We start from the raw sequence: 26,031 nt of genomic DNA on the forward strand, positions 1-26,031 counted from the left end.
TACATTTGTTATATATCAAAGCGCAAAAAAATAACGACAACTGCAGGATTTGAACCTGCGCGGGCAGAGCCCAAAAGATTTCTAATCTTTCGCCTTAACCACTCGGCCAAGTTGCCTTGTTATATATATTATATTGTGAAACAGTAATAAATATTTATACTTAGTTTCAGTATGAACTCAACCCTTTTTCCGTTTGTGAAAAGTGAAATGTACGTTGATATTTAGTAACTTTGGTAAGTAGTAGTAATCAAGAATAAGCACTTCTTTCTTATTATATATGAGAGGTTTATAAAATGCACGCTGATTGGTTATGTGAAACCCAGTGGTTCAAACATAATTCGGAATATGGACAATAAGATATCATGTATAACTCATCTCCTTATACATGTTAATTTCTGTTCAGTTAATAGATCTTTCTGTTGGAACAAGATTCAACCACTGTCCATCTATTACTATTATATACGGTGTTAAAAGATGACATAAACTACACGACCAGTAAGTTAAGAATCAAAGTGTCGTCGAAATTAATGGAAGCTGAAGCGCAAGGATTAATATTGCAGTAGATAGACGATAGTAGAATCTTGTTCCAGCAGATTGGTTATATGAAATCCAGTGGTTCAGGAATAATTCGGAACATTGATGATAAGTTATCAGGTATAACTTATAACCTTCTATACTAATATCTGATCGATTAATAGATCTTTATCTTTATCATTGACGTAAATCCTAGAATTAGAATTTACCTACTCCAATAAAGCATTAAATCCCTAATTGAATTCAATCTTTTTTTTATATATATAGCAAAAATATGAAGCCTCACTTGCTTACAATATTTTTTTGATAATCATTGTTTGTTTTTTTGAGCTACTCAAAGGCTATGAATATTTAATTTTAGTTTCAACCTTAAGTTTTGTAAAAGAAAACAAAAAAAACAAACAATGCCGTTCCAGATGAGGCCAAATTTTTTAATATATATATACAAGAGGTAATAACGCACCGTTGAGATCGAGATGGCAGTAAGGACACAACAGGAGACTTCAGAGAAACATAACATAATATGATCGCAACGCTTTCAATGAAAAAAAAGGCGCTTAATTCGGGTTGTGCCATATGTTCGGGAGAGTCACGTCTTTAAAGAAGATAATTTGAATGAAACGCTTGATAAGTAAATCGCAAGAACATCTCAGCCTATGTTCCCCCAGATAAAACCTCGAGTTGTTTTCGGTTACCCAAAATAACCCGACGAAAAGAAATGTTATTCTTTTTATTTCTCATGTTGTTATCCTTATGGCGCTTAAGTTGATTAATCAGTCTTCTAGAAGCCTATTTTTATGCGGGCCGTCCTTTTTCAAGGCTTACGCGGCTGAGTTTTTCAAGGGGCAGTACTTTGTATCAAAAGTGATCTCCTATTATTAGTGGTAGCACTTTGATCTGTAAACATAGGCTCATAGATCCTCCAATATTTCACTGCTCTACCACACTAGAAAAAAGCTTCAGGACTAACGGTTTCTTGCAATAGGGGCTTTTCGCTGATTTACCTTCCCTATTTCAGTTTGCTATTAATTACGCGCCCGCCAAGCAGACCAACATCAAGCTATTATGGTTTATGATTGTCCAGAATATGACTTAAAGACCTGCTACAGAAACCTTACCTTCAAGGTGCGCAAAAAAAATTCAGAGGCAACAAATGGACAGAACTTGCAGAAACAGTCGAAGAAAAACGATAACTTCCAGCCTTCCGTTGCCTTTGACACTGTCCCTTTCACTCTAGGTTATTCTTCTATACACGACAGTAGAGAAGGATTTCTAGGTGTACCTGTTCCCAATGATTACACTATGGAAGAGTGTTACGATAAAGAAACAGATTCTCTCTCAGCGAATTTACAATATTACCTAAAGGACACATTCCAATCGCCTTCTTTGAAGGCCAGGAAAGAGGATGACTCTGTTTCCAACATTCCTCCAATAAAATCTCCAAAGCTTTTGAAGAAAAGAACTGACATTAAGAAGATTTTCTTAGTATCTCAAAATGGGAAAATCGTAAGGAGAGACTATCCAAGTACTTCAGTGATTACTAATGAAGCACTAATGGTAAACAAGTTAGAAAAGAATTGGAACAAATTATGGCGTCAAAGGAAAGCACAAATAAATGAAAGGCTAAACGAAAAAAAAAAGTGGTTTGTTCAGCCAGATATTATTTTCCCCAAAGAACACATTAAACCGTTATATAGAGGTGATGACGCTACGCCTTGTACTAAGGAGCAAAGAAGAAAACACAAAATCTTCCAACAAAAAATTGGATATCCTAATAATCCGAAAACAATACTTTGTTATATTAGTGGTAGAAGGCATACTTGGGTTGCTCTAGATTGGACCCTTTGCAAGATTGCACAAGACATGGATCATATTGTGGTTTTAACTACACTACCAAGATTGATATGTAACAAGAAAAAAGGACGAAAAGGGGACACAGAATGGGCATCGGGATATCAAAAGGAAACAATCGACCAAAAACTCAGTGATATCTTTGAGTACATTTTACAGCTTCTGAAGGCAGTTAAAGCTTCTGTAAAAGTTACTTTGGAAATAGTTATAGGCAAAACCAAAAAATCACTGGTGGACGCAATTAACGTTTATACACCGGACTTCCTAGTTATCGCTACTTTGAAGCATGAAAGAAATGAAAAGCTCATCATATATAAATCTAAAAAACTGGCTGATGTTTTTGCTGTAAGCTTTCCTATTCCAGTACTTATCGTTCCCTCGAAAAGAATGTATTCCTTCGAACTAAATTTACAAAGAAAAATGAATGGATGCATAAATAATAGTAGCAATACCCATATAAACAATGAAAATACTGACAGAAATAATACAAATGATTCACCATTTGAAAACAACGAAATAGTAGCTATATCTTCCGAGATTTCCTTAGATTCATTTGCAGAAGACTTCAAAAAAAAAAATTCAATCAACAAGCACTCCAATTCTTCAAATGAATATATTAGAAAAAAGCTACTAAGTGTCGCCAAAACTTCAAGGGAGAAGATCACCGATGATTTAAAGACATTACACAATGATAAACAACAACGGAAATGTAGCCCAAAAGACATAAAGCTGACCAAAATTGACATTATAATAAAAGAGTCCTTAAAATCTTCTTTGAAGATAGACAGGATGCCTGGAAATGACTCATCGCACTCTGATCACAATAAAAATATCGCTAATCTAAAGAACTCTCTAATAGGCAATCAGTCAAAGGGTACAGAATACAGAAAATCATTAATTCCATATTCTCCTTCACAAGAACAGGTCCATTTGGATACCGTTGTCCCCAGCACCTCACCAACGTCCCAAATCAAGTTTGCCAACTCAGTCAAGCACAAAGATGGGAGAGCTGCCCTTGGCAAAGTCAAAAACCTACCGGATATGGAACATACTAGGTCTTTTGAAGAAGAGAATTTAACCACTGACCTGCCCGATAATAGAAGTAGTGTCGATAATGACATTTCGTTAAGAAAAGTTAAAAGCACTGGCACACTGAGAAAAGTCAAAAGCAACGACTCTTCCAGTAGTTCTGGCTCTAGAAAAAGCTCATCCAGTTATACCACCGCAAATGCTTTTACTGGTGGCGGGGTTGGAATCTTTAGGGTGTTTAAAAGTGGAAGTTCCTCTGGGAACAAATCATCTAGTAATAGAAGAAGAAGTACCGGCAGTGACGTTTTAGATAACAGTGATCGTAGCGGCAAGAAAAAGAAGAAAAAGAAAAAGTCATTGTTTTCCGTTTGGTAAACCGTGAGTTGCTGTTTCTTTATCATTTAGTCCACCTGCCCCAGTTTGCGTAATTCAGCCCATGAAATCGATTTATCAACAGATAGCCAGAGGAAACAGCGGAAAGGCCAAAGTCACACTACATTACACAGAATTTATACTCATTTTCCTTTTCCTGTCATACGTAATGGTCTATTTACAGGTACATACATACAAAGCATGTATATAAAATATTTTTTGGAAAAAAACTAGATCCTCAGTCCTTAGCAATCTTGGCTAAAATTTCTGTGTCTCTAAAAAGAATAACTTCGTCTTCGTTGCCCAACTTAATGGTAGAACCGCCAAACTGTGGAATCAAAACTTGGTCACCTACTTTAACCTGTGGAACAACCTTATTGCCATTAGCATCAGTGAAACCTGGGCCTACGGCAACAACTTCAGCTTGATTTAGCTTTTCAACATTTTTTTCAGGCAAATATAGACCGGAAGCTGTTTTTGCTTGTGCTTTAATTCTTTGGACAAGAACACGGTCCATTAATGGAACAATAGATTTAGCGGACTTCAAAAGGGTAGACATTTTTTCTTTCGTTGTGAGTATTTTCAGTAACTTATTTAATCGATAGTTCGGTTTAGTTTCCTCGAGGGCAGATGAACATAGCATAAAACCATTTGACTAATTATATACATTTATGATTCTTTTTTCCATTCCTTTAAGATTCTAGAAATTTCTATCATTTTAGACGAACCTTACCCTGGATCTTCCTCCAAAGCCTGCTCTCAGCGGCTAACAAACAATAGATCAGCTCTCAATTCTCTGATGGAAACAATAGATTTAAGCACGGGATAATGTTGCGTAATTTTGGCATGCCAAGAACACATTGCAACGAGGACGGTACATGCATTATTTGATAGGGGTTCCAGAATGAAGCCTTTCATTAACAAACAAACCAAAAACGGTATATATTCGCCAAGCGTCTATGACGGGAGAAAGCAGCTAACGAGATCAGCTCGGTTGAAGACAGTTTACAATGTCCCCGATTCTGTATTAGTTATCTATAGACCGAATATCTTTCCAAAGGGCCATTTTTGATCGCTAATGTGGTGCAGAAAAGAACATTTTATTGCCTGAAACAAGATCTTGCTGAGATGTAAAATTGAATAAACAGTGAAAATAGTTTCAATTATTAAGCAGGTTAAAACCATGGAAGAGCAAATACCTCCTTTTACAATAACGAAACCAGAATAACTATGCATTACAAATACAAGGAGAATGCCGGGTAATGAGGTGTAGTTTAACAACCTATTAAAGAGCAAGTTTAAGGGTAAGGTGTAGTTTAGAATGCAGAGGCCTATTAGGATTTTGCCACTATATATGAAATCTGAAAGTCAACACATTTAATTAAACTATCAGAATGGGTGCCGCATATAAAATATTTGGCAGAACTGTTCAACCTCATGTATTGGCCATATCTACATTCGTTGCTACGGCTGCTGTGACATCTTACTTTACAATGAAGCCAAAGAGTAAAGATGAAACCAAGGAAGTCCCTCACCTGAACCAACAGAATGGTGAGAAACCGTCAACAGCGAATGCTGATGGGAAAGATGATGATGTTATGAAAAGTATTGAAGGATTTTTGAATGACCTGGAGAAGGATACAAAACAGGATAAAAAAGTCAACTGATTTATAAGCAATGTCACTTTCAGGAGCGGCCTTGAATATAACAGAACACACTAGTTTTCATTTAAACCGGCTCTTGGAATGAGTGATCTTTAGTAAACTACATCAAATTTTCTGTTTCTATGCAAATATACATATGTATGATTCAATATATTCTGAATATAAAGGCAAAAATGCCTCCCGATACTGAGTTCTGGTCTGACCTGATTAAGAACAATAAGGGAAAAGTTGTGTAAGCTTTGTTGTATCATCTTTGCTCGGTAATTGTAAATGACAACCAATTTAGAACACTAAAAAATGAAATGCAATTGAATTAGGCAAATAATCCTTTAGGACTCAGCAAAATTAGGAGTCACCCACTTGGTTTTAAAGTGACGGGTACTAATGGAAGTATACACTGATATTGCTAGTTTGTCTTTTTATTTGTTTTGAGTACATTATTTTTCAACTTTTTGTGATTTTGTTGGGCTAATATTGATCCCCAAGGATCAAGTTATTACTTTCAGTTTTTTTCCGAATTCAGTGCCGTTATAACAATAGAAACAACAGCGTATAATTAGGTTGATTTTTTAGGAGCATTCACTAGATGCAAATTATGTTAGCAATCAAAAATGATCAACACAATGCAAAAGCCGCCGCTATATATTTTATATGATCGTGTGGTGCTCATCCGAAAAAACCTTCGAGAAAGTTAGGAAAAAGAGATGCCAGCCGTAGAAAGTTTACTACTATTAATCTCAATTTATTTGGTTTAATGTTGCATTCGAACCATATTTAAACTTAGTTGACGTTAGTTGACGTTATGCCTTTAGTATAAACCTGAATGTCAACTGGCTCTATAACGAGTCGTTGAAACTACTGATCGTAAATATAGAATATTTTATAAAAGAAAGCACTCGCGCTTTACATTAGCAGATCATCCAAGCTTTGAGCAGAATCCTTCTTGATCAACTCTAACATACCCTCTGGTAGGATTGGTCTACCTTCTTTATCAAGAACATATCTAAACGGCATCTCCGTGGCTTCATTTTTATTGAACCTAAATTCAGGATAATCAATGAACTTGATATCTTCAAACTTGGTTTTGTTTTTGACAATCAACTGGGTTGTTCTTATCGCAGTATCTGTGGTCATTTGCTTGTCGCCAAGTCTTCTACCCACCAGCAGATTAGGATATGTAGTCTTTAGTTCTTTAGTACGATCTCTTGGAGGATGGTCACCTAATATACCACCAAATACGAAATAATCGAATTCTGCAGCGTCTTCAGGTTGTAAATCAATCGCAGCTCTTGGGTCCAATAAACAAACTCTTCCGTCTTTCAAAGGTTCCAAATCCTTGAAATCTTCATCAATGTTCTTCAGATCACTTGTTGTCCATCTCAAACCAAGCGATAATAGCTTTTCAGGTATGTCCTTTTCAGTGGTGTTCTTTGGTAACGACGATAAAATTAAGTTTTCAGCTCCAACATCTCTTAAAATTTGGCTATACTCTAGAATGACCCATTCACTGAATCCTTCCTCCATATGTTCAATAATATACTTCATTTTTTCCGAGACTGCCTACCACTGTTATGCTTGATCAATGCGCCGATATGGATGCTTAAGTCCTGAGTGTGATAGTTCGACGTTGGACTCCTCCTTTGTATGCTCGATGAGCTAGCTTGTCGAAAATTTCGGCACCAAAAAGGCAAAACATGTCATTTTTTTTACCCGCAACATGGAAGTGCAGAACGAATAATGAATTACTTTTATATAGTAAGAAGACATAAAAAAAAAAATTAAGATATGGTGAGACAGTATATTGATGCACTATAGCCGCTCTTCAATTTGCCTTCCTTTTCGCGCATATTTCGGAAACTTTTTCATGCTTGGCTAAAATTTCTTTCATGATAAACCCTGCAATATCGGGTTCTTCAAAATAAGAAACGTGCGATTTAATAGCCGATATAAAGTCCACTTCAAGTAAACTTGGCAGCATGGCATAATCTAAMCGTCCACTATAGTTTAAATCCGTAAGCATTGTTGTTAATTTATCTGATAGTTTGGTCTTGGTTTCATTAGATGATCTTTCCTTGGATTGCGAATTATTTTCATTGGTAGTGCTGTTGCCAGTACCAGGTAAGTCCTTCCATATGTTTTCACCAAACTCTAAAACCTTGGAAGTCAAGTCATAGGCTTCACTACAATGAGGTAAATAAGCTTGTTCATAGTATGCCATTTCTTTATTAACAAGAGGTTCCATTCTATAGGAAATGGGATCACAGACGTGATAGACGTTGTAAACGTCCTTGCATTGCGGCCTTTGTATGGTTAGTTTTTTCTCCAAATCATTGGGGAATTTGGGACGGTCACCAATTTTAGTTCTTTGAATCAGCTTTAAAAGTCCAATTGGTGATCCAATAAAGAATAGATTATCTACCTGAAAGTCTAGTTTGAATTTTTTCTGTTTGGATAAAATATCAAATAAGATCATACTGCCTAACGAATGGCCCACTAAATGAACATTTCCCTCGAATTCTGGATTGTATTTCTTGTAAGTTCGGAAAGTTTTGTTCAGTTGAGACGTAACTTGATGGAGAATCATTTCTTGATAATAAGGTTCGACATACAGTAAGATGTCCAATAGACCATCAGCTAGTAGTTTCCGCAGGGGCAACACGCCGTTTACTGTAACTTGTGACAAAGTGGGTAATTCTTGGTTCTCGATATTCTCCTCCTTAGCGTCAGTTTGAAAGCTTATTGAATGTCTCCAAGTGATGGGCAGGACCTGCAAATTACAGTTATTTTGGTGATCAGATGCTGTGTTTAACGACTGTAATCTCTTAGAATTACTGTAGATTTTCTTCATGTTAGATCTCAATAAATTTATCGTGTGCGGGAAGTTGACATACTCGTATTTCTTGCCCAGTGTTTGGCCTATACCATGAACACAAAGCACCAGGTTATCCACATTTCTTTTATTACTTTTATTTTCCTTGGGGCCTGTGTTTGAATTTTGGCCGTTTTTAATCTTGCTACTAGCATCGGCACCCTCGTTGCTATCGGCGTTATTGTAGTCTCTTTCCATTTGGTTTTCTAAGCTCTTTGCGTCATCTTGATCCTTGTTTGCATTGCCGTTGAACAATTGCAAGAAATCTGACACATTAAAAAGATTGGAGACTTTCTTTTCCAGTTTTGTTTCGAGGCTATTTGACTTGGAGTTGCCGCTGCCATCGGCTACGGGGACCTGAGGGTTGGCTGCTTTGGAGGGTGCGGAGGGTTTCTTGGCTGGCCTCTTGTACGATCTTGTAATCTTTGTAGCATTGAGAGGTAAAGATTGAGCCAGATTAGATCTCAAGAAGGCAAGTTGTAGTTTACCGCCGTCTAGATCCGATAATAGAAAAGCGGTTTGCTTGTTGACGAACAAAACAAACTTGAAAACGGGTTCATCATTGTGTTCGTTGCTGGATTCCTTTCCCCGCTCTTTTTGGTTTTCTTTATCGATTGGATATTTACCCTTGAGCCTGAATATATCTTGTAACTCGGCAGACGGTGTCGCAAGCGCATCGCCCTCAGTTTTGTCAGTCTTGATAGACTTATACAAGCCCTCGATTTCAGAGGTGAGGTCGCTGGATAAGGGTTGGTCCAAAGAGTCAAACCAGACGCCTCTTCGTACCTGATACGTGGGGCCCTCCCAATATGTGGGGGATAGTTCCATGTGCGAGAGGTCCACTTTGAACAAGTAGTCCTCGTTGACTAAGACGGGGTTGTGTTCCCGATGCTTGCTGGCCCTTTCCAGGCGGTTGGAGTCATCAATGGAAAACGGTTTGAATTTTTTGGGAGATTGGAAAGCCTTGTACGTAGGCAAGTATGGTTTAGAGTTGGGCACGTCGATAGCGTAAAACCACGGTATGTAGGAGTGGGTCAGTCTTACGAAGAGACTTACGGAAGGGGTACGCGAGCGAAAACCTCGAGGATTGGGTCGTAAGGCAGCGAGCATTAGTGCGTTTACCTTGTATGCCTTAAGCTATCCGTATTTTAGGGAAACGGAACAGCAAGATTTGCTTTTTCTTTAAAGCGGCAAATAAAACCAAAAACCCAACAGAATATTATAATGTGTAATCTACTTGTTTATTTAAGTACTATGTATGGGACCCGCGAAGCCTTGATTTTGACCTGAGGTTGTAGTAGGACGAAGGCCTTCCCGCACTGCTAGCATCTTTGTTCATCAAAAGAGTGGCCTTTCTTGGCTTCTTATCGGTGGGGCTTGGTCTCAGCCTTTCTCTTAAGGGCAAATCTCCAGTAGTAGTGGCAGTATCCACGTCCAGTCTTCTTTTACGCAAAAGTTTTCTTTGCAACGAAGAGGACAATACCGGTGGGGAGGGCGGGTCTGTTGTTGTTGTTGTTGTTGTTGTTGTGGTCGCTGTTGCCGAGAGGGATGGCGATGGCACGTACGAAGCTTCGTTATCAGTTCTAGAAGAGTCATCTTCTCGTTCTTCCTCGTCCTCGTCCTCGCCCTGTTCTTTCAGCTGCATTTCGCGCTGATTCAAGAACTCTTTCAAGTCATTCGGCGTCTCATTGACCATATCGATCAATTTTTTGAAATCGTCCTTATTCTGGTATAGTTTTTCCAGGTGCGGGATGTCCTTGACAGACTTGTGGGCCCGCGCATGGTTGTCTGAGGTGCTGATTGGTGATTGCGGTTTCGGTATGGCGATCTCAGAGGGCAGGTAGTCTTTGTTTGGGTCTAAGCCCAACTCCTTGAAGCTGGACAGGATTTTCGGGTCCTGCTTGTCGTCGGGCAGCAGTTTTTGGTTGTTCAGGACCGCCAGGGGCTGGCTTGAGTACAGTTTGGAGTGCTTTAGACGGGTATGGTTGACAATGCCCTGCGCGGAGGTGAAGCCGGAGCGGTCGCACTTGGAGCACGTTATTATTATCAGGATCCCGTCGTATCTTCTGAAGATGGGCTCGTTGTCCTCCGTTTTACCGATGACGCCGCTGTTGCTGGTCAAGCAGGTGCTGCTGTAGTTGCGCCTGTGGTTCAGGTGCATCTGGCTTGGCTTGAAGGGGAGTATTTGGAACCCGGGTTGCTCGTCCGTGGGGGAAATGGAGGAGGAGCGGGGCGAGGACACGTCGGCAGGCTTGGCCGTGGCATGCGCTATGGACTTGGAGCCGGTGATCCTGTAGTCTATTATGTTCGAGTTTGCCGGACGCAGGACGGAGGGCTCAAGCAGGAACCCGTTGCTCTTGCTTCTGGTCTGGTAGTGGTGGGAGGCCATGTGTGGTGCCGACAGCGTAGCGTTGCTGCTGGAAGACAGGGGCTGGCAGTTGATGTTGTAGTCGGACAGCACGGGATATGAGGCGCCAAAGTCCGTGGATGCGTTTATATTTTCTATGCTGATGCTGTTGTTGTTGTTGTTGTTGAAGCCGATATGTTGCTGGTGCTGCTTTATCTTCAGTTGGTACGTTTGCTCGATTTTGCCCAGCAAACCGGTATCGTCATGCAGCGTTTCCAGAAGAACCAACTTGGCGTCGACCTTCTGGACGTTCCTGTGCAGCCGACTAACGTGCTTGTGGTTAAGCATAATGTGCAGGTTCAGAGCGCTCAGGATTTCCCGCTTGGCACACTYGTACTTCAACCGCTGGGTGTTTTCGCTGTCCCTGTCCGCATCGCCGGTGGCGGCGTCCATTTTGTAGGGCACGTCCATGCTGTTTTCGAGGTCCTGCGGAGACTTGGGCGTCGTGACCTGGTACACACTGGTAATCCTGGACGACGACGACGACGACGACGACGGATTATGATGATGATACTGCTGTTGGTGCTGCTGTTGCTGTTTATCTTGGCTGGGATTCATCATGCAGAGAAGGCCATATATAAATGTTGAGTGAGAAGTATGAGCCGTGGGGTGGGAGGACCGAGCAGAACAAAACAGAACAGAACAGAACAGAACAGTCGAGTGTGTTATTATACAAAGATCAAGAGACGAGCCTCGGAACCAGGAAGAAGCACATACGCCAACCACTGTTTCTTCTTGTTCTTCCTTCACACGGGTCTTGTCTTGCGCATATTCTCTTCCCGCTTTTTTCGTCCCTGCGCTTCCCGCGGCTACGCGCAGTGGCGAGCCGGGCTACGGGCGTTTCTGTGGCGGGTACCCCTCGCTCGCGGGTAACCGTCCGGGCTGAGACATCGCGCGCGACGGCCGCCGTGTGCGATTACCGCAAAGGGTAAAACGTCAATACACCGCAATGGCAGATGTGTACTCGGTCGAGTGTACGTATATATATATATATATATGTGTGCGTATGTGTGAGAGCGGGAGTGGGAATGCAGGTTCAGGGCGTGTAGACACATGGTCCAGAGGACAGCACAATTTAGCACTCGCACATGTCCTCTGTTTCACCATCGCCGCCCGCCAGTCGATCTGGCTCGATGGGTTCCGGCGAGTCTTCGTCTTCGTCTTCATCTTTGCCTTCGCCTTCGTTACAGACGGAGAGGCTAACGCATATCACGAGCCTGGACGGCCAAGACGAGCTTCTTGGCCGCATCAGCAAGCAGCTGGGTAGGTCGCGGAAGATCGCGTGTCTGACTGGGGCTGGTATCTCGTGCAACGCAGGGATTCCTGATTTCCGGTCCTCCGACGGGCTGTACAACCTTGTGAAAGAGGAATCCTCGCAGTATTGGTCGATCAAGTCCGGCAGAGAGATGTTTGACATTTCGCTGTTTCGAGACGACTTTAAGATCTCGATTTTCGCCAAGTTCATGGAAAGACTGTACTCGAGTGTGCAGTTGGCGCGGCCGACCAAGACGCACCGGTTCATAGCGCACCTGAAGAACAGGAACAAGCTGCTGCGCTGCTACACGCAGAACATTGACGGCCTCGAGGAGGACATGGGACTCACCATGTCCAGCAAGAAGCCGTCTTTGCCCTCGTTCAGCTCGCACTGGAAAAACCTGGACGTCGTCCAGTTGCACGGCGACTTGAACACCCTGTCGTGCACCAAGTGCTTCCAGACTTTCCCCTGGGATAGGTACTGGTCCCGCTGCCTAAGAAGAGGCGAGCTGCCCCTGTGTCCGCATTGCGAGGCGCTCATCAACAAGAGGCTGAATGAAGGGAAGCGGACTCTGGGGTCCAACGTGGGGTTTCTGAGACCGAACATCGTCTTGTATGGCGAGAACCACCCTTCGGGTGAGCTGATCACGCAGGGCCTGAACCTCGACATCCTAAGGGGCAATCCGGACCTCTTGATCATTATGGGCACGAGCTTAAAAGTCGATGGCGTGAAACAACTGGTTAAGAAACTAAGCAGGAAAATCCACGACCGTGGCGGGCTGATCATCCTCGTAAACAAGAGCCCCATCGGCGACTCGCCTTGGCACGGCATCATCGACTACCAGATCCATTCGGACTGCGACCGGTGGGTCTCGTTCCTCGAGTCCCAGATCCCGGACTTCTTCAAGACGCAAGACCAAGTCGATAGGCTAAGGCAGTTGAAGAGAGAGGCCAGCGACCTGAGAAAGATGATGAAGGCTCAAAAGGACCCGATCAACACGCCCCCCACTACCCCTCTTAGAACCGCACTGCAGCCCGCTGCACACGCCCACAACGAGTTGAACATGCGAATAAAGTCACTGAACAAAATAAAGAGGAAACTACTGTCTCCGGAGAACTCCAGTGAAGAAGACGAGGAGGAAACCGCGGATTCCAAGAAACGCGCCAAAATACGACCAACACCAGCGGCGGACGTTAAATGTTCATTGACCCAGTAGGCCCCTGCCGCAACCGGTAAGACGCAGGATATCCATTTCGCCCCTACCTCCACCTTTGCATAATATATATAATCTATCTTCAATATATACACGTACGTATACTTAAAAGATCTGCATGTCCGAGAATGAATGAACTAAAGAAAAACAAAATTAAAAATTAAAAATACACCAGTATGCCATCTCATCGCGAGCCTGTCCCACGTTTGTCGACGTACCTCACTCCAACAGAATGCAAGTAGTAGAAATCGAGCAGGCCCCGAGAGACTATATAAGCGATATCAAGCTAGTCCCTTCCAGATCGTTGCTCTTAATAACTTCTTGGGATGGTTCGCTCTCAATCTACAAAGTAGACAAACAGGCGAAGAAAGTCGATCTTTCGCAAACGCTACAATACAAACACCCGTTGCTGTGTTGCGACTTCATCGATAATCCAGACCTACAAATATACGTGGGGGCTGTACAGGGCGAAATTCTAAGGGTAGATTTGACAGCTACGCCCCACTTCCAAGCCCTAGCAAACAATGAGGCCAACCTGGGCATTTGTCGAATGTGCAAATACGGCGATGACAAACTTCTCGCCGCCTCATGGGACGGTCTGATACAGGTCGTCGACCCTTTCCACTACCCTCAGGAAGTCGGCCCCACCACGAAGAACCTGAACCCCATCGGTCCGGAGGTAAAGAACAAGATCTTCGCCATGGATGCCAACTCTTCCCGTTTGATCCTTGGTATGAACAACAGTCAGGTCCGATGGTTTTACCTGCCCCTTCGCGAAGACGACGACGGAACGCTGGCGGAGTCTGGACTGAAGTACCAAATAAGAGATATCGCTCTCTTACCTCAAGACCAAGACGGTTATGCATGCAGCAGTATAGACGGGCGAGTTGCTGTGGAATTCTTCAGCGACGGGGGCAACGAAGATGACTTAACCAAGAGATTCGCATTTAGATGCCACCGCCTCAACTTGAAGGACACAAACCTGGCGTACCCTGTAAATTCCATCGAGTTTTCCCCTGTCTCCAGGTTCTTATACACAGCTGGCTCTGATGGTATTGTTTCGTGCTGGAATCTACAAACTCGCAAGAAAGTAAAAAACTTTCCCAAATTTAACGAGAACAGCGTGGTCAAGATGGCTTGCGGAGATAACATCCTATGTCTGGCCACCTCAGACGATACCTTCAAGACTAACGCAGCCATTGATCATGCCATCGAACTGGAAGCAAGCTCAGCATACATAATATTCGACTATGAGAACTAGTGTAGTACTTCTGATCCATTGTTCGTGCGACATGATAGAACATTCCAGAAAAAATTAGATGTTCATCACTTTTTTTCTTCCGCTCCTCCTCCTTTAAGAAAAAATTACATACATACATTAAGTGTAGCTTTAGCGGAAAAGTATATATTAGATCGATTATCCAGGTGAGTAAGTATTTTGCCAAAAACCTATCCCCGTAATTGAACGACACATACACATCGAAAATGTCATTAACTGCTGACGAATACAAGCAACAAGGTAACGCCGCTTTTACCGCTAAGGATTACGGTAAGGCCATCGACCTCTTCACCAAAGCCATCGAAGTCTCTGAAGCTCCAAACCATGTTTTATATTCCAACAGGTCTGCCTGCTACACCTCTTTGAAGAAATTCACTGACGCTTTGAACGACGCTACCGAATGTGTCAAGATCAACCCATCATGGTCCAAGGGTTATAATAGATTGGGTGCCGCCCATTTAGGGCTTGGCGATCTAGATGATGCTGAAAGCAACTACAAGAAAGCCCTGGAATTAGATGGCACTAACAAAGCAGCTAAGGACGGGTTGGACCAGGTCCATCGTAGTCAACAAGCGAGACAGGCTCAACCTGATTTAGGGTTGACCCAGTTATTTGCTGACCCTAATCTAATTGAAAATTTGAAGAAAAACCCAAAAACTAGTGAAATGATGAAGGACCCTCAATTGGTGGCCAAGTTGATTGGCTACAAGCAAAACCCACAAGCCATTGGCCAAGATTTATTCTCCGATCCAAGATTAATGACCATTATGGCTACATTGATGGGTGTCGACTTGAACATGGATGACGTAAATCAATCAAACTCCATGCCAAAGGACCCAGCCACTGACGCCAACGCTGAACAAAAGCAAGACGCTAAACCACAGACTACAAAGAGCGAAAGTTCTTCAAAGGCTCCACAACAAGAGGAAACTAAGGAAGCCGAACCAATGGAAGTTGACGAAGATGACTCTAAAGTCGAAGCAGACAAAGAGAAAGCCGAAGGTAACAAGTTTTACAAAGCCCGTCAATTTGAAGAAGCCATCGAACACTACAACAAAGCTTGGGAACTACACAGGGACATCACTTACTTGAACAACCGTGCTGCCGCTGAATACGAAAAGGGTGATTACGAAACCGCTATTGCAACTCTAACTGATGCTGTGGAGCAGGGTAGAGAAATGAGAGCTGACTACAAGGTTATTTCCAAATCATTTGCTCGTATCGGTAATGCTTACCACAAATTAGGTGACTTGAAAAAAACCATAGAAAATTACCAAAAATCATTAACTGAACATCGTACAGCTGATATCTTGACCAAATTAAGAAACGCCGAAAAGGAACTGAAAAAAGCTGAAGCCGAAGCATACATTAATCCTGAAAAAGCAGAAGAAGCTCGTTTAGAAGGTAAAGAATATTTCACAAAGAGTGACTGGCCCAATGCTGTTAAGGCTTACACAGAAATGATCAAAAGATCTCCTGAAGACGCAAGAGGCTATTCTAATAGAGCCGCTGCTTTAGCTAAGCTAATGTCATTCCCCGAGGCTATTGCTGACTGTAATAAAGCCATCGAAAAGGACCCAAATTTCGTAAGAGCTTACATCAGAAAGGCTACCGCACAGATCGCTGTTCAAGAATTCGCTGGCGCCTTGGAAACGTTAGACGCAGCAAGAACCAAGGATGCTGAAGTGAACAACGGCGCAAGTGCCAGGGAAATCGACCAACTATACTACAAGGCGAGCCAACAAAGATTCCAGTCCAACACCGGTAACGACTCCCCAGAGGAAACCTACCAAAGGGCCATGAAAGATCCTGAAGTAGCTGCCATCATGCAAGATCCTGTCATGCAAAGTATTTTGCAACAGGCTCAACAAAACCCTGCTGCTTTACAAGAACATATGAAGAACCCAGAAGTATACAAAAAGATCCAAACTTTAATTGCCTCTGGTATTATCCGCACTGGCCGCTAATAAAAATTAATTTCACACTATTTCTTTTGTTTTTTCGTCTTTCATACATACATATGTACATATAATGATCTTCTCTCACTTTGTATATCTAAATCTATTCACACAATCTTAAAAAAAATAATGTAATACGTGGCAAAGAGCCAGAAATTCGGACCATAAGCCCGTCGGACGAGCAAGTAAACAAATAAACACCTCAACATGGCCTCAAAATCTCGCCAATCTCGCCTTTCCTTTCGTTCTCCGTTCGAATCAGCCACACCGAAAATTTCCGGCCAAGACCCCCTAGAAAAAAAGTACGTAACTCTCCATGTTACGTCATCAGCACGGGGCCGGGAAAAGCCGAGGCGTAACAATTTCCGTTAAGTTGAAAATTAGGGAAATAAACTTTTCGTGCTCTCACTGATATAATATTTTTTTTTCTCGCTATGTATATGGTACGTATATTCTTACAATCACTTTTCTTATTAATGTGCCTGCCATGTAAAAAAAGGGAAATGAAGGAAACAAAAATTAAATAATTACATTAAGTTTTGTCGATTACCTAATGCTGGCTGCCTGAGACCGAAACCCCGAAATTATTTCCATCATCACACCACTTTTCCGTAAATTTTTTTTTGGAAGGTTGCAACCCCCCCTGAAGAGCAATCCACTTCATACTTTTGAATCTTTCAGGAGCTTTTTAGTATCATCCTTGTTTTTCTTCATTTAATTTTGCTTTTAGTAAATCAATAATTTTTTTCAGTTCGTCATTTTCTTTCACCAGGCCGTCAAATATTTTAGATTTTTCTTCAAGATTCTTGATGTATTTTTCACGACGATGTCTGAATGCCTTTTGGGCACTTCTGTTTTGCGCGGCTCTCTTTGTATTTCTTAGCGGCTTACCTGTCTTACCAATTAATTGACCATCAAGATTATATTTTTCACCTTCGTTGTATACCGGTTCAGAAAGAGAAACAGAGACACGACGTGCTTCTTCAGTAAGAGAGTTCATAGTAGTGCTATTTTTTCTTGTTGTTGGTGTGCTGTTTGAAGGAAAATAAGAAGCCGCAGGTAAGTTGGCGAACGTAGATGCTGTAGTGTAGGAGGGTTCGTATGATGTATGAGGTGGGACAGATGCGGGAGTATAGTGGTTAGGGTTGAATTGGAAGTTTGAATTACCATCTATGAGTTGGGGCCTAAATTGATACGCGTTCAATCTTGGTAAAGATGGAGGAATTAGATTTTGGACGGCCACCGGCCTTGGGACATGTGGGCCAGAAAAGTTCGGAGCATCGTCACACAAGGTCCCTACGTTGACCGAATTTCTCCTGGCAGACTGATCCGTTATCGAGCCTGTTCTGCTTTCAAATGCTGGCTCTTCGAGTGTTGCAATCTTTGGGAGCTGAATTTGTGGTAGAATAACGTTCGGCGAGCCCACCGGAATAGAATGCAAATCAGGCTTGTTCTCTTCTTTGACAAATTCTGCATGAGTTGGGGTGAAATCTTTACCCGTCATATTTTTTTGCGTTGTGCTATCTCTAGTCATCGGATGAGAAATTAATATTGGTTGGAAATTCAAAGGATGGTTGTTCATTTTTCTTTGTATAAACATTGAATTTTTTTAAATCCTTTTTTTATAGTTTGTTTATGTATATATAACAGGATAATAGATGATATAAAAAGACCTGCTTTATTGTTTGTCGATATAGTCTCTTTGTGGTAAACGAGCAATAGAAAAATGAATCGCCTTGTTGCTTTTTATATATTTCAATTTGCTAATGACGCAGGACTTACCTGATGCTTTCAATTGAGGAGGTAATCCTTATCAAATTACGTCGTCCTGCCAGTTGCACGCCGTCCGTTGCCTTTCCAATTATGGCTATATTTTCTCCTAGTACTTCTACCCTCAAACGATCCTCTCTAGATCTACTTCCAACAAAATTTTCTGCATGTTGAGGGGATGTCATCATTGAACTCGGTGACGCAACTCCGGGTCCGATTATTTTTTAAGTGCCGTAAAAAATCCGCTCGGGAAAAGACTCCTTTCTCATTGCGTCACGGCTTGCCCCATACGTAGTAAATTTCCCTTTTTCTCCGTCGGGCTAGAGCGCTTGGCTGGATTACTAAGAGATCAATGAACAATAAACTTCTTGAACTCGGTTCCTGGAGATTTTGGCTCTTCTTCCTGTGTTTCTGAGGAAAAAGTTTCTAGGGTACAATTAGTCCTCTTGCTGTTACGGCGCTTCTGCGCACTTTGCTTACGAGGAGAGTACCCTTTTGCAACCCTGAGAATCGGCGCACGCTATCTTTCGGGTCCTTCCCCGCGACCCCTCTCGGTCTGCCGATTTTACCGGGGAGAGGGGAAGACGGATCCGTGAAAGGCGTGGAAGCAACATGAGTCCCCACGCTCAAGCGTCGTCGAGGGGTGGGAGAGGGTGATTATACATGCAGCAAGCGTCTCTGCGGCTTTCAGGGGAGGGTTAATCTAATCTCTTCTAGGCACTTATTTGGCTTTTATGCGGCTAGATTCTGTTTTTGCTTTTCGATTGACATTATTATCTACGCGGATTGTGAAAGCGCGCGAGCCCTTTGATTTCCGCTGCAGAGTATATCTTCCAGAATAATGCATACAATAAACCGGAAAAACTGCATTTCTCCCACATTTCTTGGAATGTTTCTCCGGAAAAGATCTAATTTTACATTCGTGGGGTTGGCAGCGATGAAACATAGATTTAAATGCATTATGTCAAAACCAAGCGTTTACAAAGTGCTTGCCCCAATGAACACCTTTGTTTTTATGGCACAATGTAGTAGTGACGGATCTAAAAATTTCTCTCTTTTATAAAGGCACCGCGGAAGGCAAGATGCGATGGATTTGCCCTGGCACGTATATAGCAGATCTATTTTTACTTTTCTTAGTTCATATACTATAACTTGCTTGAGAGGTGGCGTTAACCATTAACATGAAAATTTTTTCAGAGAAGTTTCCTTGGGGTTATTGCCTGCTTGCTATCAAGGCCTTGAATTTCTCTAGAGGCGCAATCTCCGATTAAGCACAATTTAGTTTTCTGCGGAGAGCTATCATTCTAAGTGGTACTGTTGGAGTATATGATTCCGGACATATAATATTGATTATGTTGAATCTGGAACAAACATAATGGTAATAATATACTATTTTTATTTATGGCTTTTTCATATAGCCAATTAGCATGCGTTTTATATGCCTCTTTTCGATGAGTTGAGAAAGAAATGCTTATTCTTAATTATTACTACTTACGAAACTACTAATTATCAACAGGAACAGTAAATATTTTTGAAGAAGCAGAGCTTATGGCCGTCTTTTAGTGGAGGGTCGGTTTTGACAATGGCAAAAAACGCTTTGGGTCAAAGCTTATATATGATAGTGTTAACAAAAAAAACGGCTATTGGTAAAATGCTCCGCTGAGCTTACATGTTCCTATTACAAACAACGCTTTTGTATGATTGATGGAGAAAAATAGCAAAGTGACCACACCAACAAGTTCTCCATCCTTTTACTGACTTACAAATAAACTTCAAAACACACGTGCGGCAATCCTGGCTAGTCTGAACACAAACTATATACACAGGATAATGTTGTAGGTTGCATATTGCCGTACCAAAGATTTACATACCCGTTATTATTGGAAGACAGGCTGTTTCTTTATCCTATACACCCCGAGTATGGCTGTATAATTATAGATTAGTAGAGGATACTTACAGGGTTCGTCGTGCTGGTTGGTACCCAATCTTGGAACTAACCAGTACTTTACCCCCCCGCGAAGCGACTGGCTTTAAGACTGTTAAAAGATACTGAGTCTGGCTATACTGAACCAGGCTGTCTTTCCAGACCAGTTCTTAGCGTGAATATCTATTCGGATGTAAACCCTCGTTATTCATCGATTATCTCTTTTATTCCTGGCATTTTTTACCTATTATAGGCTGTAGTCAAGAACGTTATCTTGTAATTCTTTCTAAAGATCTCACAAGAGAAAAGATAAACTTAGTATATCTTCATACGATGTCTTTTTCTTTTTCTTAAGAATGCATTCGGAAGTCACCTCACCTGTTGTACATAGAATCGAATAGCAACGAAATGGCCTTTATTCAAGTTAATGAATAGAGAGTTTCGATGTTTATGTACGAATGTCAGCATTTTTCTCTCTTACAGCCATCTCAGAATGTTTACAAAAACTGTATAGTTATACGTGAAATTCATATGCTAAGATAATAGATGAGACTACTTGAGAATCACCAAGCTTTTGTGAGGTGGACAAAAAATCACATACGTCAATTTGAGGGCAATATATCTCTTGGTTGTGCGGAAGATAAAAAAGTCGATACTTTTTTTGAGCTTGGCGAAAAAAAACGAATTGACGATGTGTCAAAGATAAGACTTCCATCATACTTTTAGGAAAAAGTATAACCTTACGTAGCCCAAGCACAAAGCGTTAAGACCTGTACTTATTGGTTTTGAACTCATAAATCCTTCCCCATTGCAAAGCGTTTTTACGTGCAAGGTTAATGAACATAAGTTTGCTTTTCTACTACTTCATCATTTTGATCTACAATCTAGGACTGACAGATGCACGGGGAAAACAAGCAAGAGAAAGACCCCCACCTTTACAGCTAAACCCAGCCCCACCGAGATATAGAGATGCAGATGGAAGACCACCACCGTTTGATCATGGGCCATACTCTTACGGAAAACTCATTAACCATTTTCCGGCGTACAATCTTACTGATTTGATAAATGACAGAATACTGAATAAATACGGTAATTCGTGCAGGGCAAATGTCTTGACAGGTGGGTTTGTTTCATCAGGAAATAATTCGTCACATTCGAAACTTTTCAACCACACTTTAAATTATCCTACTTTTTTAATCCGTTGTGATAATGGCAGTAACAATTCTAATTTCTCGCACATCCTACAAGACTTCGTCCACGATATCAACCACAATGTACGTATCCAGGATGACAGTACCGAATATATCGGGAAGGATCCATTTCACCTGGGAATGATGATGGTTACTTTTGCTTGTGGGTGCATATGCGTCGCAACTTGGATGCTTTTTTTGGTTGTGTTACTACTCCCATCTGATAACCATAATAGAAGGAAAAAACTTGTGCATATTTACGTGCTCTTTTTTGCGGTTGTAAGAACGGTATTCCTTAATAACACTATAGCCGTAATCTTCAACAAGCAGTATCACGACGACTATCAGGATTCTAGCCAGTTTGAGTCATCTATTTTAGAGGCTAATCCCTATAAAATATGCGGATTAATCTGCAATATTTTGAGTAATATAAACTGGATTTATATTGTTCATTACTTACAGTGTACTTATGGGAAGCCCACTTGGAATTGGGTCCCATTTAAAATGAAAAGGGGAACTCGGGTCATTATCATTGTGGGTACCCTCCTTTCATTCATTGACAATCTTTTGTTCGGGTTGCTTCTTTGGAATAAGAGGCCTGTTGTCTTGAGGGCTTTTTTCAAGGGAATGGAACTCTTGATGTACACAATTTTTATTTCAGTTATCTGTTATTTCACATGGCACAATTTTGCTTACGTACTTTTACCAAAAACTGCCGAAATTAGTGGGGATAGCAAATACAAAACGAAACTTCGAATACTTTGGGAGAACTACCACGAAACGATTCCGTTGCTGACGTACAATATCTTGATCTTTGTATTATTTTATTTTACCACTATTTTTTTCGCTGCCTTCACTTTTCACCTTAGAAAATGGACTTTTAGCTTTGTTCAATTTTTGAAAGTTTTGATAACGGTGAACGTTTGGGGTTTAATTGGGGTGTTGGAGAAGAGGGAGCTGCATATAAGCAAAAAAACTGTACTCGGACGGAAAATTAACAACAAAGATAAGTTTTTTGCTAATCCAACGGTCAATTATTACGAGGACGACTTAGGCAAGCGCATAAGTTCCATGACATTAGACCGGGACCTAAACACTACCCAAAGCAAAGATACCTCACACGGTTCATCGAGCTTAGTGGTTTCCCCCTCGCCCACTTGGAAATCACCAATCGAAAGAATAAAGGACAGAAGAAAAAGACACAAGATAATGAAATCCAAAAACAAATTCGAACAAAAGCACGGTACAGGAAGTAAACCCAGTTTCAGTGCTGCCACAAAAGCAACGCTCTCTAAATACCGAAAGCTGTTGGGAAAGTCTGAGCGAAAAACTGATTCGTATGAGCCCAAACTTGAGCTCGGGTCAAACAAGGAGCGCACGAGAGCTAAGACGAGAAGTGCTGCCCATTCTAGAGGTTCAACTCACCATGCTACGTGCCTTAGTGATGATGAAAGTGTGGAGACAGAACTTCGAACGAACCACATTTACAATTACGAAAGCAGTGATTAAGGCGGGCCTTAATAAACTGAAAGATTACCGCATAAGGATAGCTATTTTACCATTTGGCATTTTTGTGTGATATTTCTTTCATTGTGTAACACACTACAACAATATCTCACTGAAACTGCATCTATATACTACATTTACAAGTATCGCTCTATGTATGACTTGCTTAGTCAAAACCAAGAGCGCTCTAGCGTAATTTTGCTGCTCTTGTTTTTGGACGTTTCATTCTTTTTAAGAAATTCCATAAATGACCGACAGGTATATCACTATGACATAGTTATGTAGATACGTTTTTTTCCTTTTGTTGAACCCTGCTGAGTTTGACACGCAGATAAAGGGAGGGGAACCGGAGAGCGAGCTTGGATACAACGATTGCGTCTTTAATGCTGCTAGAAAAAGTGATTTTTGCTGTCCAAGCGAAGAAAAAAGGGCCAAAGAACAAGCAAGGAGTTGCGCCGTAAATTAAAAGCTATATAAAGAAGACCATTGTTCTTTTGATTGTCAGATATACTCTCATGGTTCATTAGACTACCACCTCAAATATCATACATTATAACACTAAAATGGCTGAAAAGAAGTGCGCCTGTGAATGCGAATGCTGCAAAGACTCTTGCAAATGCGGAACCACCTGTGTTCCAAACTGCTCTGGTGGTGAAAAGTGTAAGTGCGGCCACAAGTCTGAAAGTACCCAATGTAACAGTTGCGGTAAAAGTTGCAAATGCGGTGCCACCTGCAGTTGTGAAAAGAGTAAATGCACCTGTGACGAATAGGCATGGGAAGGACCGAACGCAAGCAACAAAATGGAAGCTCGCCATTAGGCCTTATTTTATAGCATAGTGGTCTATAGGCCTTATTTATATTTTCCATTTATTTAACTGCATATACTAAAATTCTGACTTTGTTTCCTCCAATATTTTACAAATCCTTATTGAGGCCGCACAGAGAGAGAGGGAGTGCTTAATCACACTGGTTGCGGTGCGTGTGCCGTCTATCGTACTTTCGTTATTTTTGAAAGCAAAAAGAAGACTACAGATTTCTCCATGCAAACTTAATATTACAATGTTATGCCTACACACAAGTATAAAATATATGTATATGGTATTTTTTTCGTTTCGTCGTTATCCGCGTTTTTGAAGCATTTGATTATATCAAAAAAACTAAAAATCTTCTGCGTTGTTAAAGTTCAGATCATTTGAACTGTTGGTATTGCCACTCACGAGCCCATTTTGATGTGGACCGTTATATTGGATGTTATGTAAAGGTTGTTGTGGTCGCTGCCTTTGCCAGTTTTGATTTTGCCTTTGTCTTTGTTCATTACCACTATTATTATTAACGGGATGGGGTGGTTCGGAAAGTTGAACAAATGGCTCGCTTGTGTCATTTGATAAATGCTGATTAGCCAAACTCAATTGTAGGCATTTTCTTTCCAAATGACAAATATACTCTATAGATTTCGTTAAAATGGACGCCTTGTTCAGTTTTGTAGCTGGTTCTAGGCCATCCAAGTCTATCATGTCTCTCGATGTAATGGGAAGATCATTACATTTTTTGTACGCTACTCGCAATGTTGGAACTGCTTTCCTTAATTGCTCAATTTTATCATTGATATTGGAACGATATTTCTTTTCAATAATATTGTGCGAAACCCTACCAGTTCTCACCCTTGTTATTCTTTTGGGTGTTACATGGAAATGTCTCCTGACCGGAGAATTTTTGAGCTTAAAAGCTAGGTCGTCACCGTCGACTTCTCCGTTATCGTTGTTATCAGTGTTATTTTCTTCAATGTTTTCCAGGCATAAAGATGCTTTGAGTTCTTCAGCGGTGACTAGCGACGAGTCCGTTCTTGACAAAGGAAGTAGACTCTCGAAACCAGAGAATTGTTCTTTCTTCACAATTGAGGCTGCTGGAAGAAGATTCGAGTTTTGATCAGACTTCAATGCGGCTTCCTCTACACTATCGATGTTCTCGTTATCATCGTTACTAAAGGCTTCCATACTATCGATGTACTCTTCGCTATCAATAGCATTGCCGTTTTCTGTCGTCATCGTGGTACTGTCGGTCGCTGTTGTGGGTATGGAAGTCAAAGTATCAGTATAATAGTTGGTATCCATTACTGAGCCATGGCTCGAGGTACTAGGGAACGACGAGTCATACTGGCCACTTATAGGGTACGAATTGTTTTTATATGCTGGAGGCATAGAATGTTGAACATGAATAGGCGCTTGGAACGGCGCATAGTAAGCCTGTGTTATGGGCACTTGAGGGCCCAGGGAATTAGCGTTATAATTTTGTGGCGGTACATTGTAGTTATTACTTTGGAACATCAAATACATTTGGTTTGTAGTCACGTTTACAGCCTGCTCTTCGTTACAGTCCTGGGCAGTTCTACAATCGAAAACCTTAACGGCGACTTTATCACTCAGGTCGTCCATTACAGTATCTGCGTCCAAAGGGCCAGAAAAAGAATTTTGAAAATTTGGCATTTCCAATTTATACTCTTATCGTTTCTGAAATAAGTAATTAAAAGCAGCTATTCTGTTCTCTAAGCGAATGTGTGGGTGGGTGGGTGTGACTAACTACAGAACTAATTCAAGCTGGCCTCGAGAAACAGGTTTCAGAGCAGAACAAGAGAAGCAAATTAGAAGCAGCGCTTTATAGTTTCGGGTTTAAGTAGATACGATAAGACACAAATATACAATGATTCTTTTGGGGTTTAAGACACCGAGACAAGGTCTAATATAAAAAGTCGCTGCTGCTCTTAGGAAAAACACGAAGAAAAAACGCCTACTTTGCAAATACAATACCGACTATTTCCTTTTCTTTCTGGGAGCTGACTTAAAGTAAAAAAATTAAACAATGATGGAAAAGAAAGGAAAACAGCTCGAGGAAAAAAAAATGCGGCAGAGAAAACCAGGCACAACAGAACAATATTTGTGTCTACGCTTTTAACGGCATTGCCATTTTGCTCGCAACGGCCTTTCCACGAGATCTCGATCTCTGCAGTAATTTACAGCGGCAGGAGAAGGCACGACCCCTGACGTAGCTCAGGCTAGCCAGAAAATGGAAAAGGCCAGAACTGGCTCGTGGAGCCTTTCGTACAGCAGGAGAAAATAGGGATACCTCACGCACAGCGTAAAAGGTAACTGATTAACATACGTACACCCCGACTCAGAACTTACCGCAGGTCTCACAGGCAAGAGATTCTGCGGA

General features: G+C 41.4%; 13 protein-coding genes and 1 non-coding gene across 14 annotated transcripts; 7 read left to right on the forward strand and 7 right to left on the reverse strand.

Moving 5' to 3' along the window:
• Positions 1-34: 34 nt before the first annotated feature.
• DI49_4864 lies at positions 35-116 on the reverse strand. Its single transcript has one exon. It is a non-coding gene; the product is annotated as a tRNA-Ser (tRNA).
• A 1,483-nt stretch (positions 117-1,599) lies between these two features.
• On the forward strand, positions 1,600-3,789 carry DI49_4865 (uncharacterized protein; the record flags this gene model as incomplete). Its single annotated transcript, XM_018367870.1, has 1 exon — positions 1,600-3,789. One exon carries the CDS (start codon positions 1,600-1,602, stop codon positions 3,787-3,789), a length of 2,190 nt encoding a protein of 729 aa, XP_018219252.1.
• A 235-nt stretch (positions 3,790-4,024) lies between these two features.
• Positions 4,025-4,429, reverse strand: HSP10 (Hsp10p; the record flags this gene model as incomplete). Its single annotated transcript, XM_018367871.1, has 1 exon — positions 4,025-4,429. One exon carries the CDS (start codon positions 4,427-4,429, stop codon positions 4,025-4,027), a length of 405 nt encoding a protein of 134 aa, XP_018219253.1.
• Positions 4,430-5,180: 751 nt separating this feature from the next.
• Positions 5,181-5,453, forward strand: MCO10 (Mco10p; the record flags this gene model as incomplete). Its single annotated transcript, XM_018367872.1, has 1 exon — positions 5,181-5,453. One exon carries the CDS (start codon positions 5,181-5,183, stop codon positions 5,451-5,453), a length of 273 nt encoding a protein of 90 aa, XP_018219254.1.
• A 900-nt stretch (positions 5,454-6,353) lies between these two features.
• On the reverse strand, positions 6,354-6,995 carry SFM1 (protein-arginine N-methyltransferase SFM1; the record flags this gene model as incomplete). The annotated part of the gene is made up of 1 exon (XM_018367873.1): positions 6,354-6,995. One exon carries the CDS (start codon positions 6,993-6,995, stop codon positions 6,354-6,356), a length of 642 nt encoding a protein of 213 aa, XP_018219255.1.
• A 277-nt stretch (positions 6,996-7,272) lies between these two features.
• DDL1 (putative carboxylic ester hydrolase) lies at positions 7,273-9,429 on the reverse strand (the record flags this gene model as incomplete). Its single annotated transcript, XM_018367874.1, has 1 exon — positions 7,273-9,429. One exon carries the CDS (start codon positions 9,427-9,429, stop codon positions 7,273-7,275), a length of 2,157 nt encoding a protein of 718 aa, XP_018219256.1.
• A 142-nt stretch (positions 9,430-9,571) lies between these two features.
• On the reverse strand, positions 9,572-11,287 carry AHC1 (Ahc1p; the record flags this gene model as incomplete). Its single annotated transcript, XM_018367875.1, has 1 exon — positions 9,572-11,287. The coding sequence occupies one exon, from the start codon at positions 11,285-11,287 to the stop codon at positions 9,572-9,574; it is 1,716 nt and encodes a 571-aa protein (XP_018219257.1).
• A 527-nt stretch (positions 11,288-11,814) lies between these two features.
• Positions 11,815-13,197, forward strand: HST3 (NAD-dependent histone deacetylase HST3; the record flags this gene model as incomplete). Its single annotated transcript, XM_018367876.1, has 1 exon — positions 11,815-13,197. One exon carries the CDS (start codon positions 11,815-11,817, stop codon positions 13,195-13,197), a length of 1,383 nt encoding a protein of 460 aa, XP_018219258.1.
• Positions 13,198-13,426: 229 nt separating this feature from the next.
• On the forward strand, positions 13,427-14,455 carry BUB3 (Bub3p; the record flags this gene model as incomplete). Its single annotated transcript, XM_018367877.1, has 1 exon — positions 13,427-14,455. The coding sequence occupies one exon, from the start codon at positions 13,427-13,429 to the stop codon at positions 14,453-14,455; it is 1,029 nt and encodes a 342-aa protein (XP_018219259.1).
• A 224-nt stretch (positions 14,456-14,679) lies between these two features.
• On the forward strand, positions 14,680-16,440 carry STI1 (Hsp90 cochaperone STI1; the record flags this gene model as incomplete). The annotated part of the gene is made up of 1 exon (XM_018367878.1): positions 14,680-16,440. The coding sequence occupies one exon, from the start codon at positions 14,680-14,682 to the stop codon at positions 16,438-16,440; it is 1,761 nt and encodes a 586-aa protein (XP_018219260.1).
• Positions 16,441-17,125: 685 nt separating this feature from the next.
• On the reverse strand, positions 17,126-18,031 carry CIN5 (Cin5p; the record flags this gene model as incomplete). The annotated part of the gene is made up of 1 exon (XM_018367879.1): positions 17,126-18,031. The coding sequence occupies one exon, from the start codon at positions 18,029-18,031 to the stop codon at positions 17,126-17,128; it is 906 nt and encodes a 301-aa protein (XP_018219261.1).
• A 2,930-nt stretch (positions 18,032-20,961) lies between these two features.
• Positions 20,962-22,824, forward strand: DFG16 (Dfg16p; the record flags this gene model as incomplete). The annotated part of the gene is made up of 1 exon (XM_018367880.1): positions 20,962-22,824. The coding sequence occupies one exon, from the start codon at positions 20,962-20,964 to the stop codon at positions 22,822-22,824; it is 1,863 nt and encodes a 620-aa protein (XP_018219262.1).
• A 560-nt stretch (positions 22,825-23,384) lies between these two features.
• On the forward strand, positions 23,385-23,591 carry DI49_4876 (CRS5-like protein; the record flags this gene model as incomplete). Its single annotated transcript, XM_018367881.1, has 1 exon — positions 23,385-23,591. One exon carries the CDS (start codon positions 23,385-23,387, stop codon positions 23,589-23,591), a length of 207 nt encoding a protein of 68 aa, XP_018219263.1.
• A 387-nt stretch (positions 23,592-23,978) lies between these two features.
• Positions 23,979-25,304, reverse strand: HMS1 (Hms1p; the record flags this gene model as incomplete). The annotated part of the gene is made up of 1 exon (XM_018367882.1): positions 23,979-25,304. One exon carries the CDS (start codon positions 25,302-25,304, stop codon positions 23,979-23,981), a length of 1,326 nt encoding a protein of 441 aa, XP_018219264.1.
• Between the last annotated feature and the right edge of the window lie 727 nt (positions 25,305-26,031).

The sequence above is a fragment of the Saccharomyces eubayanus genome, chromosome VIII, assembly GCF_001298625.1.
Source record: "Saccharomyces eubayanus strain FM1318 chromosome VIII, whole genome shotgun sequence".
Lineage (NCBI taxonomy): Eukaryota > Fungi > Ascomycota > Saccharomycetes > Saccharomycetales > Saccharomycetaceae > Saccharomyces > Saccharomyces eubayanus.